This window comes from Echinops telfairi, unplaced genomic scaffold (genome assembly GCF_000313985.2).
Source record: "Echinops telfairi isolate 266 unplaced genomic scaffold, ASM31398v2 ScPeMD7_18;HRSCAF=68, whole genome shotgun sequence".
NCBI lineage: Eukaryota > Metazoa > Chordata > Mammalia > Afrosoricida > Tenrecidae > Echinops > Echinops telfairi.
Genome location: NW_022103915.1, coordinates 98,325,489 through 98,337,798, shown reverse-complemented (window position 1 = coordinate 98,337,798; position 12,310 = coordinate 98,325,489). Strand labels below are relative to the sequence as shown.

General features: G+C 41.6%; 2 protein-coding genes across 3 annotated transcripts in view; both read left to right on the top strand.

Moving 5' to 3' along the window:
• Positions 1–12,310, top strand: part of INO80 (INO80 complex ATPase subunit) — a 113,242-nt gene that overhangs the window by 71,254 nt on the left and 29,678 nt on the right. For both annotated transcript variants that reach the window (XM_045287779.1, XM_004712722.3), the window contains exon 27: positions 7,046–7,140. In XM_045287779.1, the coding sequence (XP_045143714.1) occupies positions 7,046–7,140 (95 nt within the window). The remainder of the gene's footprint in view (positions 1–7,045; positions 7,141–12,310) is intronic.
• Positions 1,619–2,815, top strand: LOC101638627 (NAD(P)H-hydrate epimerase-like). Its single transcript, XM_045288019.1, has 2 exons — positions 1,619–1,668; positions 2,131–2,815. Exons 1-2 carry the CDS (start codon positions 1,619–1,621, stop codon positions 2,813–2,815), a joined length of 735 nt encoding a protein of 244 aa, XP_045143954.1.

The following is a 12,310-nucleotide window of genomic DNA, read 5'->3' as shown; positions in this document are numbered from 1 at the left end:
CCACTTAAACACCCCCCCTCCCCCCGCATTAGGTCCTCATTTTTCCCCTCCCTCCCCACTCCCCCTCCCTTATGAGCCCTTGATAGTTTATAAATTGTTATTTTGTCATATCTTGCCCTGTCCGACGTCTCCCTTCACCCACTTTTCTGTTGTCCGTCCCCCAGGGAGGAGGTCATATATAGTTCCTTGTAATCGGTTCCCTCCTTCCTACCCACTCTCCCTCTACCTCCCTGTTTCGCCATTCACACCACTGGTCCTGTAGGGCTCATCTGCCCTGGAGTCCCTGTATTATCAGTTCCTATCTGTACCAGTGTACCTCCTCTGGTCTAGCCAGACTTGCAAGGTCGAATTCGAGTCATGGTAGTGGGAGCGGGGAGGAAACATTTAGGAACTAGAGGAAAGTTGTTGTATTTAGTCTCTTTAATGCAACTTTTTCTTGCCAATTGTGAGCAAAGCATTATGCTGAATGAATATAAATACTTGCTGTATGTGATCTTTGACTTTAGAGAATGTGTCTTATATAGGAGACATACATCTACATATGTAAATAACTGACAAGTGAACCCTGATCCTAGTAACAAAAATGAAGCATAAAAACAGAACTAAAAATAGCGAGAAGGAATATGTTTCTTGAGTCACCATAGGTTCACAGACTTATTTGGCCCTACCACACTCTTTTCAGGGGAAAAAAAAAATTAGTGCTCCCCTGGCAGTTAAAAAGCGTTTGGACTATAGCCCACAATCCAGGATAAACTGTAGGTATCTGCCTTGGCAGCTCCCCAGGGTTGTTCCAGCACCCCCAGGGTGTGGCGTCACCCACTCTGGGAAATAGTAGCCTAGGCAGTGCCATCTGAACTGGACTGAAATAGCATTTTAACCGTCAGCGAAAAGGGGATTCCAGGTTAAGAAAGCCAGATATAAAAAGGTACCAGACAGAAAGTTGTAAGGCATCTGGGGGCGAAGCCCATTGTGACTGGCGTATGTGATACAGGGCAGGGAACGGCAGCGCGGCAGGTTGTGGTGAGTCTGTGCGGGCCTGCGGGCCCTGTGGAGAAGCAGGGCTGCCGTGCTTCCTCCCACAGTGAGTGCAGTAGATGCGAGTGCAGCCCGGGTTGTGCTGAGACACATGCCAGCACCAGGCTCTTCAGGTCTTCTCCCAGATCCCTAGATGAAAGCGCAATTGAATCAAAATGAATCAGACGTAGCTTTGAAATAGGGACATGCCAGAATGGAAGGTTGGTGATGGGAATATATAAACCTTTGCCTTTTTTCCCCCTACCTTTTGATTCTTTCTTTTTTTCCCTGCTTTTTCTTTAAATTTTATTTATTTTGTTATTTAGATTACACATAGCAAAATACACACCAACTCAACCATTTGTATAGGTTCATTTTAGTCTAAGTGCCCAATGTTTTAATGATGATGATGGGTAGAGGTTATATAATGAGGGAATTTATTATGAACCTTAGGATTGGCAGGGCTCCCCTTACCTTTTCCCCCTACTCATTGGTGAGCTTCTCTGCCAATTGGGAAGTCATGGAGTATAAAGCCAAGGACTGTTTGGTTTGGTTTCTACCATATATGACCTTGGTCACTTTCGGGCACCTTACAAGCAGTAAAATGGGGGTGATCAAGTTAGCATCTGCCTTCCAAGCTGTTGTGAGGATTAGGTGAGCTAAGCCCCAAACTAAACCTGTTGCGATCAGGTTGATTCTGACTCATAGCAACACTGTAATGACAAAGAACTGCCCCATGGGGTTTCTAGGGCTGTGAATCTTCGCCAGCCACCATATCTTTCTCCTCTGGAGTGGCTGGTGAGGTGGTTAGAACCATTGACTTTGCAGTTACCAACTGAGCATTTCACCATTGGCCACCTTGAATAAATTAAACCAGCTAAAATGTATTATACATACTTAGTGCTGATTGAGCGTCATCATCATCTTTACTACTCCATCATCACTACTCCTCTGGGAATGTTTGATTTTGTTTAGTGTGCTTTAAATAGAAGACACTTTCCTTCTGTCTTGGGATATGCTGACCCTCTGTTTGCATGCCACTGCTTAAAACAGTCTTGGGGGACGGGGCAGGGATGCCGCGGCACCTGGGCGATGGCGTCCCGAGGCTTCCCGCAGCCAGGAGGAGGCCCAGGTGGTGGACCAGGAGCTGTTAAACGAGTACCAGTTCAGCGTGGATCAGCTCATGGAGCTGGCCGGGCTGAGCTGTGCCGTGGCCATCGGCAAGGTCTATCCCCCCACGTCCATGTCCAGGAGCCCTCCCACTGTCCTGGTCATCTGCGGCCCGGGCAATAATGGAGGCGATGGCCTGGTCTGTGCTCGGCACCTCAAGCTCTTTGGCTACCAGCCAACCATCTACTACCCCAAAAGGCCCAACAAGCCACTCTTCACCGCGCTCGTGACCCAGTGCCAGAAAATGGACATCCCTTTCCTCAGCGACCTGCCCTTGGAGCCCATGCTGATTGATGAGCTCTGTGAGCTGGTCGTGGATGCCATCTTTGGTTTCAGCTTCAAAGGGGATGTTCGGGAGCCATTCCAGAGCATCCTGAAAGTCCTGGGTGGAGTCACTGTGCCCATTGCCAGCATCGACATTCCCTCAGGATGGGATGTGGAGAAGGGAAACGCAGAAGGGCTCCAGCCAGACTTGCTCATCTCCCTCACGGTCCCCAAGAAGTCTGCTGCCCACTTTACTGGTCGCTACCACTGTCTGGGGGGCCGTTTTGTGCCGCCTGCTCTGGAAAAGAAATATCAGTTGAACCTGCCCTCTTACCCAGACACTGAGTGTGCCTACCATCTGCAGTGACTGCAGGTGGGTGGCTGTACCTCCCAATAAAGACTTAGGGCCTTGCCCAAACAAAAACCAAAAAACACACAGTCTTAGTGGATGTGATTCAGAGCTCACCTGCCTTCTCAGTTTATGTTCTTTTATTTAGTAGAAGCGTTCGATATAAGATGCTGCTTTTCTTTTAAGTTTCAATGCTTTAAAAATGGCATAAGAATACATTCGACATCAGTATTTCTTGGCTTAATTTTGCTTTTAAATCACACATTGTTAAAAGTGCAAATTCTTGCCCTCAATTCTGCATGTGTAGCAAACTCCGGGTGTTGTCAGTGCTGCTTATCTAAAGGCCACACTGAGCCAGGTCCTCAGGGCGACCCTGCCTTCCCCTTACAGCAGTTGTTCTCAGCTGTGATAGAGAGTATCTGTTAGAATTATTGTTGGAGAATTTTAGAAAATAAATAAATAAGCCAGTTGAGGTCCTAGCCCAGACCCACAGAGTGAGAATCCCTGGGTTATGTTTTTTGCTTTTGTTTTTAAATCCTGGTTGAGAGTTATTACTCAGTAACAAAGGGATGTCTTATCCATGACCATTTGACTTTTTCAATAACTTTTAAAATGGTGTATACTAGAACTAGGCCTCCAGATTTCCCCATGTTAGCTCACGGTCATCAAGTCAGCTCCGGCTCACGGTGACCCAGGAGGACAGTGTTTCACAATGGTCGTTTTCCCAGGAGCAGACGGCCTCAGCTCTCGCCCATGATGTGCGGCTAGGCTTGGACTATCAACTTTGCAGTCTTGAACCCACTGTACCACCAAGGATTCTTAAAATGTGAAAGGCTATCATTTTTATTTTATGGGGGGCCTTCAAAATTTTTGTGGGAAAATCCCATTATCTTTTATTCCAATTTGAATCCCCTCTCCTATGAGTTCAGACCTTTACTATGGCAAGTGGTACATTCAGGAGCTCTAGTTTTTATGTTGGTGTGATCCAAAAAAGGCACTAAGTTACTGAAGAGTTGAAAGGGAACAAGGGCTACATTCGGTTTCTCTTGGCTGTTTTAAATTGAAAAAAGGAATTGTACATGCTTTATGAAACGCTGCGATCCTTTTCTGAACCTTTCCTAAGACATAAAAAAGGTCATGGGTGGGGTTTCTCTCCAGAATGCCTCGTATAAGGAAGGATTAGGTAATCCTCATCTTTCTTTCTGCCCTATAAGTCCTCTTTCATGCATAACAGTGCCAAACATGACACCATTTTGGCAAAACACAGTACTGTTAAACTAATCATCAAACAAACACCACTGCTCAAGTGAATTCTGACACACATTGGGGTTCTAAGACCATGAATCCTTAAAAGTACAGGTAGCCTTATCTTTCTCCCATGGAGCAGCTGATAGATTTGAACCCCTGACCTTGTACGTAGCATTATCAGGGCTCCAACAACAGCCTTCAAATATGAGAGTAAATTATAGAGAATTTGGGAATGGTTGTACCGTATTTGAAAATATATAGTTGACAAACTAAGCAAGTAGTCTCTTATTAACCAGAACTCAGCTGCTAGCTTTGAAAAGAGTAGAGCAAGGTTCTTAAAATAGATCTTAGAAAACCTTTTGGTATAGAAATGGGTGAGTGTAGTTGTCAGTCATTTTAACTTTTGGGGAGTTTGGTGAAGTTTTACAGAGTAGATCATCGGTTTTATACTTAATAATTCATACACATTTTATTCATTTTTTTGTTTTTCAGAAAGACTTTTAACATAAGATTTCAAAAGTACTGTGAATACTGTAAAATCACTTGATTTATTTTTAGGGTGAAAGGGAAAACTGAAGGATGGAAGTGGGTATAGTTTTGAAACTAAGTCCAAAAAAATGAGGGATTTCTTTCCAAATGAACTTTTTTGAGCAACCTGGAATTTTAGAGAGACTTACGTTGAATTGCTTTTTAATTTTTAGCATTTAGGTGTTTTTCTGTGCATGAGGATGTAGACTTTCCTCTAATCAGTTTTCATGTGTTTTTACGTTATCAGTTTATTTACTGTTTCGGAGCTATTTAATGAGTTACAATCTAAACTCTTTTAAACCTCCTGAAATCCTACTACTCCCTTGGGTGGAAAAGCTAAGGATTTGAGCAGTAAACAGAAAAGCTTCACTTTTGGTCCCTCGTTGACTGCTTTTCTGTCAGCAGAGTTGGCTTGATTATGGTTGGGATTAGTAGTCCCTCGTATTGCACCGCAGAGCCCTTGTGGTGTGGTAGCATTCCACAACTAACTGAAGAGGTTTGTGATTTCAACTCACTTGGTGCTGCAGGGAAAGGTGTGGCAATCTGCTTCCCTTGGAAGCCCTATGGGGAGATTCTGCTCGCTCCGGGTCTTCTCTGGGAGCTGGAACCCACTCAACAGCAGTGGGTTGCGTTTGATATTGTGCAGACATTGACATACAATTGATGTGTTCAGCCAGGATTGTAGGAAGATTCATTCATCGATGCTGTCATGAGGTTAGATGTTCTTGTTTAAATACAAGAGTGCCTGTGCAAGAAACCCACCTTTTCATGAAAATCCAAATCATTCATTTCTCTATAAGCCATCTTGGTATGTTCTAGTTATTTTGTTCCAGATAGAAGCATTTCCCCTATTAGATTAGCTACCACGTTAATACTGGTTGTCAGTTTTGGCTCCTGGTGATCCCAAATGTGTCATACGAGACCTGTGCCCCACTGGATTCTCAGTGGCTGGTTTTTGGAAGTGGGCTTCCAGGCCTTTTTTTTTTTTCCGACAGCTACCCTGGTGCACTCAGACCCCCCACCTGTCAGGAGCTAAGCTTAGCGGCCGCGCCCCCCAGAGACTCCCAGGGATAGCTAGCCTCAAGAGGTCATCGTCACACAATCAGTTTTTACCTTCTTAGCCAGAACCCCTCTACTTTTCTGTTGTTACACTGGACGGCTGTTCTACTAAATGTGAACTTGAAACTTAGCCTTGACAAAAGTAATATTTTCCATCCTCTTTTGATTATCAAAACACTTAATAAACACCCTGAAACAGAAACAAATCAAGGGAGTAGCTGGGGGGATTCAAACACAACCATGATGTGTGTGCCTCAGTGAATTTGTCAGCCAGCTTCACTGCGCATGTACTGTAGTTAGAGACTGCTGCCAAGCCCTTCACAAGCTCTTGGAGCCCACCCACTCTCAGAATCGGCTGCCACATACACCGCGCCACCACACCAAGCTACAGCAACCTTGTCTGCCGAAAGACCTACTAGGCAGAAGAGCTCTCTATGAGAATATTGCAATAAAAGGAGCTTTTGACCACAGACTAAACACAAACATTCCCAAAATGTAGAAAGAATCGGTCCTTTTCAATAGGAAAAAAAGATTTTTTTAGAACCAAAATAACGGTTTCATGGTGTTCCTTATAAACAAACAGCTGTGTTGAGCTTTTGACAATATTTCTTCTAGCAATGGGATTTTTTTGTCACTTAATCAGTTTAATCAGGGCTAAAGAAAAGGAAACAAGTGCTCAGTGCTCGTTTGGACAATATCTGTAAAAGGAATTGCAACTTCTAAATATAGAGGGTTCTCTCTGTTGTATCTTCAAAAATTTCTTCTCCATTCTATTTTTCTTTAAGCTTGTTATTGTGAATTGGGTGAAGGTTCACAAAACAGATCATCAGTTTTACAGTCAGTGAATCATACACATGCTTTTTCATCTCATTTATTATAATTCCTTCATCACCCATCCCACCTCCCCTCAAGTCTCCAATCCTCCTCTTCTAATCCTTGTGAATTTTGTCTTTGGGGAAATGCTGCCTCTTGATCCCAAATGGTCAATTATTCCAAAGAGTGCACACATCAATAGTGTTGTTATTCCCCTGTCTATTGTTTGGCTGAAAATTGAGCCACAGGGGTGGTGGGAATCTTCAGGCTACCCTCCGTTTTAATACACTGGCAATAAACTCATTTATGAATTCTGTACATGTATGTGTTTTAAATATATGTGTAACAAAACACTTGCCATTTCATTCTTTACACGTATGTTAGCGGCGGTAATTTTGTTCCCATTGTTCAACCATAACCATTGTCCACTTCCTTAAATTACTGTACTTTTGATATAACGTTGTCCCCATTTTGAGATTTAATGATTTAGCTGAGTATGAGATGAGGTAGTGAGTGGGTGGTTGCTTGTGAGAATTATAATGCAGTAATCTGTAGCTCTTCCTTAGTAAATGTGTTACATGATTTCATTCTGATTGGCAGGAATATATGGTTTATAGGAAGCATACCTACATGAGGCTTGATGGTTCATCCAAGATCTCCGAGCGGCGGGACATGGTTGCTGACTTTCAGAACAGGTAACTTTAATGGAAATTACTAACGTTTTCCATTTTCTTTTCCTCTAGTGCTTAAGATGGTGACTTTGAAAGACATTCTCCATATCCCTGATTGTCAAATAATCCCTGACAGAATTTCTGCCATCTTAAGGGATAGTTTAACCTGTTTATAGTGATTCAAATGAGTACCTAATTCTATGAGCAGTAAAATGAAGGATTTCTGAGTAAGACCCAAGATTTCACTTAAGTGGAAAAGATGGTTTCAGAAAAAAAGTTTTTAAGATTCTATTCCTGAATGTTAAACAGTGGTTATCCCTGGGTATTCGAACTGATCGTTAGGGTCCTTTTTTGTTTTGTTTTTTATACGTATTCATTTTGCATCCATTGAGAAAAATGCGTTTTCTTTCGCTCCTTCCCCTTTAGCATTGCAGCAGAAGCCCCGTGGGTATGGCATTAGTAGTGAGCCTTTTCAGGTGCAGCACTCACGGCGCCTATCCCACCTGATGATGACTCTGTGAAATTTCAAATGCTGCCTGCTAGATGCTGTCGCTTGACAGAGCCATCATTATCCTGAGTGCAGGCTCTCACTGTAATAAGCTGAGTCAGGTTTCTGCTCCCTCCAAGTGGAAAGCCAAGTTTTGCTAATGACGAACGAGTCTGTAGTTACCCTTCTTAGAGCTGTAGAACTGAGAGACCGGAGTACATCCTGATGCTCCGTCCATTAAAACAATTTTTATTTCTGGCTTTTAATTCTTGGGAAAATGATAAGCACATACCTATTTGTGTTTAGGTTACAGTTTTTAATGTCTGTAAGTGTGGTAAAATACACACGAAAGTTTTCCATTTTAATCATTTTTAAGAGTTTGACTCATGTCACTAAAGACATTCACAGTATTATACAAACATCACTCCTATGTCTCTTCAGAACTTTTGTACTATCCCAAACAGAAACTCTCTACTAATAAACAATAACTAACCCCCAACTCTTCCCTAACCCCAGTCTCTGGTAACCTTTATTCTATTGTCTGAATTTGTGTATCATATAAGTTTGTCCTTATAATTGCCATTTTATCTCTGGCTTCATTCACTTAGCATAATATTTTCCAGGTTCATTAGTGTTTAGCTTATATAAGAACGTTTTATGGCCAAATAAGATTTGATTTTGCGTATGTACCACAGTTTGTTTATTTAGTCATCTCTTGATGGACATTTGGGTGACTTGTACGGTTTGACTCTCATGAACAGAGCAGCAAAGAACATTGGTGTACAAGCAGGGCTAGAGTAAGGCCCTTAGACCTAAGTGACGATGATCTGTGTTGCTCCTTCCTCTGCTTACTCACACACTTAGACAGGATTTATGGGTTGTGTACTAGGAAGAGCCTTCCAAAAATTCACAGAAAATGGAATTAAAAGATAACGGCATTTCTCCATAAACTTTTTGAAGCCTCTTTGTATATACGTGTGTGAGAGAGCAAGAGAGAGAAATAGCTATCTATATATCTGGCTTCTCTCACTTAGCATAGTATTTTTAAATGCAAAACTGTTTTTCAATGAAACTATATTATTAGCAATTGAATACAAAGTGACCTGCCAATTCAGCAGACTGAGACAAATTGGACTGTAACATTTTTAGTGACTGCAGGGTACCAAAATTTTTACTATCATTTTCTACAAAAAGAATATTCTGCGGGGAGGAGATGAGCCAATCAGGGTGCAGGGTAGCAATGATGAAATAAAACTTTCCTCTATTTCCTAAATGCTTCCTCCCTCCACCCCCTCACTATCATGATCCTAATTCTACCTTACAAATCCAGCTAGACCAGAGAGTGTACAGTGGTACAGATAGGAACTAGAAACAGGGAGTCCAGGGCAGATGAACCAGTGGTGAGAGTAGTGATACGGGAGGACGTAGGGAGGGTGGGGTAGAAACGGGGAACCAATTACAAGGATCTACATATAACCTCCTCCCTGGGGGATGGACAACAGAAAAGTGGGTGAAAGGAGACATTGGACAGTGTAAGATATGACAAAACAATAATAATTTCTAAATTATCAAGGGTTCATGAGGGAGGGGGGATTTGGGAGGGACGGGGGAAAATTAGGAGCTGATATCAAGGGCTCAAGTAGAAAGCATATGTTTTAAGAATGATGACAACAAATGTGCTTGACACGATGGATGGATGGATTGTGATAAGAGTTGTATGAGCCCCCAATAAAATGATTTTTTTTTTAAATCAAAAAGATGAGGTTGGGGGGAAAAAAGAATATTCCACATACTCTGCAACAAAGACCGTGAGCCATATGCTTAGTTCAGCACACACTAGAAAATCCTATGATCGCCACACACAATTTGACTTTGACCAATTTTGTATTAAATGATTCACACTTCGATTTTGATGTTTGTTTCATAATAAATGCTGTAATTATAAAAACAAAAGAATGTCATGACAGAAAATTTAATGAATACTACAACTAATTACTCTATTTTTAGATAAATCCTTTATCTCTAGCATGTTATAATTAGAAACATTTCTCTATTGTATAAATTCTTCAATAATTTTTTTTTTTAATTCTTCAATAATTTCTTCACACTTTTGCTGCTGGATGATATATGCTTGCATACATAGTACATAATAAGGATAATTAATCATGTCTTTCTTGAAACATTGTATGCTAGGGTTTTTTAAATCTTTCGGGGACACTAAAGAGCATTCTGTTGTGCAGTTTATGATAATTAAAGTTAGGGATATACATAAAGCACTTTCATCATTGAAAAATGATATGTTATATTATGGAATCATACTGTGTAGTATTAAATTAAAATGTTGAGGAGGGGTGAGGGGCCAGGCCCCACCCGCTGCTACTATTAATACTACCCACGGGTTCAGTAATGCACAATTGTACGGTTGAGCTATATCGAGAGCATGAGAGGTACAAGAGATATTACAATGATTCAGTCAGACACATTACATGGTAGCATTGCTCATCTCAGCCCAGCTTGGTGGTCCATGTGGAGAGAGGGGGAAGGGGAGGAGGACAAGGGAACAAGGGAGAGAGGACTGGAGAGGAGAGGGGGGAGAGAAGGGAGTGAGCAGCAAGGAGAGATCAGAGAGTCAGAGAGCTCTATATTGCTGACCCACGCTTATATACCTTTTGGGGGCATGCCAGCCCACTAATTACCGGTAGAGACATATGTCACAGGGAGGGGCTGCACTATAGGTTACACAGCAATGAGGGAGTGGTAGTCTAGGGGGTGATATCTGGGTCTCCATAGGAACCATTATCAGTAGGGTGAAAACTCCGCCTACAGGAGCCTGTCCATTGTCCCCAGGGGTGGGGCACCCCTGTGGTGGGATGAGACAGCAGTCTGTCAACTGATTGCCCTCGGGGGAGGGAATGCCTGTGCATCTGACCTCCCCCCACAATACTGGACTACATTAGTAAAATTTATCTTCCCTGAATCTGTAAACTTAGTTATCATATCAGAATAAAATCATCCCACTTCTTCATAAGGTGTGTATTGAAGCCATTCGGATAAATCTGCCCTAACTTCTTAGATGCCTTCATGCATTCTTCTTCGGGTATATCCACATTGTTTAAGATGGAACTTCATACACTCATCCTTCTCTTCATACAAGAAGGAACAGTCATGGAGTAGTGAATTACAAGCTTTGAGCTGCAAACCAGAAGGTCAGCAGTTCAAAACCACCAGCCACTCCATAAAGATTTCTTACTTATTGCTGTTGAGTCAGTTCTGACTCATGATGACCCTCCAGGACAGGATAGAACTACTGCCTCGGGGGCTTCCTGAGGCTGTCACTCTTTTCAGGCGTGGAAAGCCTTGTCTTTCTCCCACAGAGAGAGCAGGTAATGGTTTCGAACTGCTAACCTGTGGTTAGCAGCCTAGTGTTTAACCACTATGCCACCAGGCCTGCTCCATAAAGATTTACAGCCTCAGAAACTCACAGAGGCAGTTCTGCTCTGTCCTTCCTATAGGATCACTATGAGTCGAGATCAACTCACTGGTGGTGAGTTTTGGTTTTTGCTTGCTTGGTTGGTTGTTTGGTTTGGTGTGATCTGGTTTTGGGTTTTCATGCAAGATTAAAGTATGGGGGTACCCCTGAAAAAAAAACCCAAAACACCAAATCAATGGAAAAAATTCTACCTGTTAGGCGACATTGAGCAACTAGTGCACCCAGTGGCATTGCCTAGGAAGGTTCTCTCTGGTCACAGAATTTTTTAATAAAAGCAGTTTCATTTGAACTTCTTTTTTTTGTGTGATGACCAATTTGAGAGAACAACGTGAGGCTGTGAAATTATATTTCCTACCTGGGAAAAATGTTGCAGAATCTGTTGTGATATTGAACACAGCTTACAAGGACAGTTCTATGGGAAAAACGTAACCCTATAACGCCTGAATTCTTAATTTCAGGAAGAAAATTTTTTGTTTGTTTGTTTTCTTTACTTTCATAGTTTTCAATATATGTAACCACCAAAATATATTAAAAATATATAAAGTTTGCAATGTTTTTTAAATGTACCCAAATTGTCACATTTGTCCATGGATTTATAATACAAGAATAAAAAATGCACCTTCATTTCAATATTATTTTTCATGTTATTCTATTATTAAATAAAAAAACAAACTGAAAACTTATTTTATTTATAAAATATAATACAAAATTTTTTGTTTATCATTTTAGTGTGAAATAGAACAAAACAATTTTTTTCTATTGTGATACAAAGATGAACTTTGCATTTGCTGCAGAAAAATACTGGTGCACTCTTGCAATAGACATTTTTGCATCTTCCTGTGTTTGTGACCTCAGGGTAATGGGGAAGACCATCCAAACGGGTATCTCTTCCAGGGAGACTTCTGGTGGCAGGACCTCTTCTCCTTTTGTAGCAAACTCAGCATCAGTAAAGCTGGTAGAAGGTCTGCCTCTTTTTGTTGGTCTATTTTTCCTTCAAGAAGAGCTTCGGCGATGCTCATTTTGAACTCTTGCAGACTTTGGATTTTTTTTTTTTTTGAAACTGAAGGCTCTCACAGTCTCTATGAGAAAGTAGCCAAGAGTTCACAACAGTCACATCTATAACATGAAAAAATAATTTGTGATAATATTTTTTCGATCTGATGTGTATTCTGTATCTGATGTGCAATCAACGAGTCTCTCAAATCAGCACCGCCCAT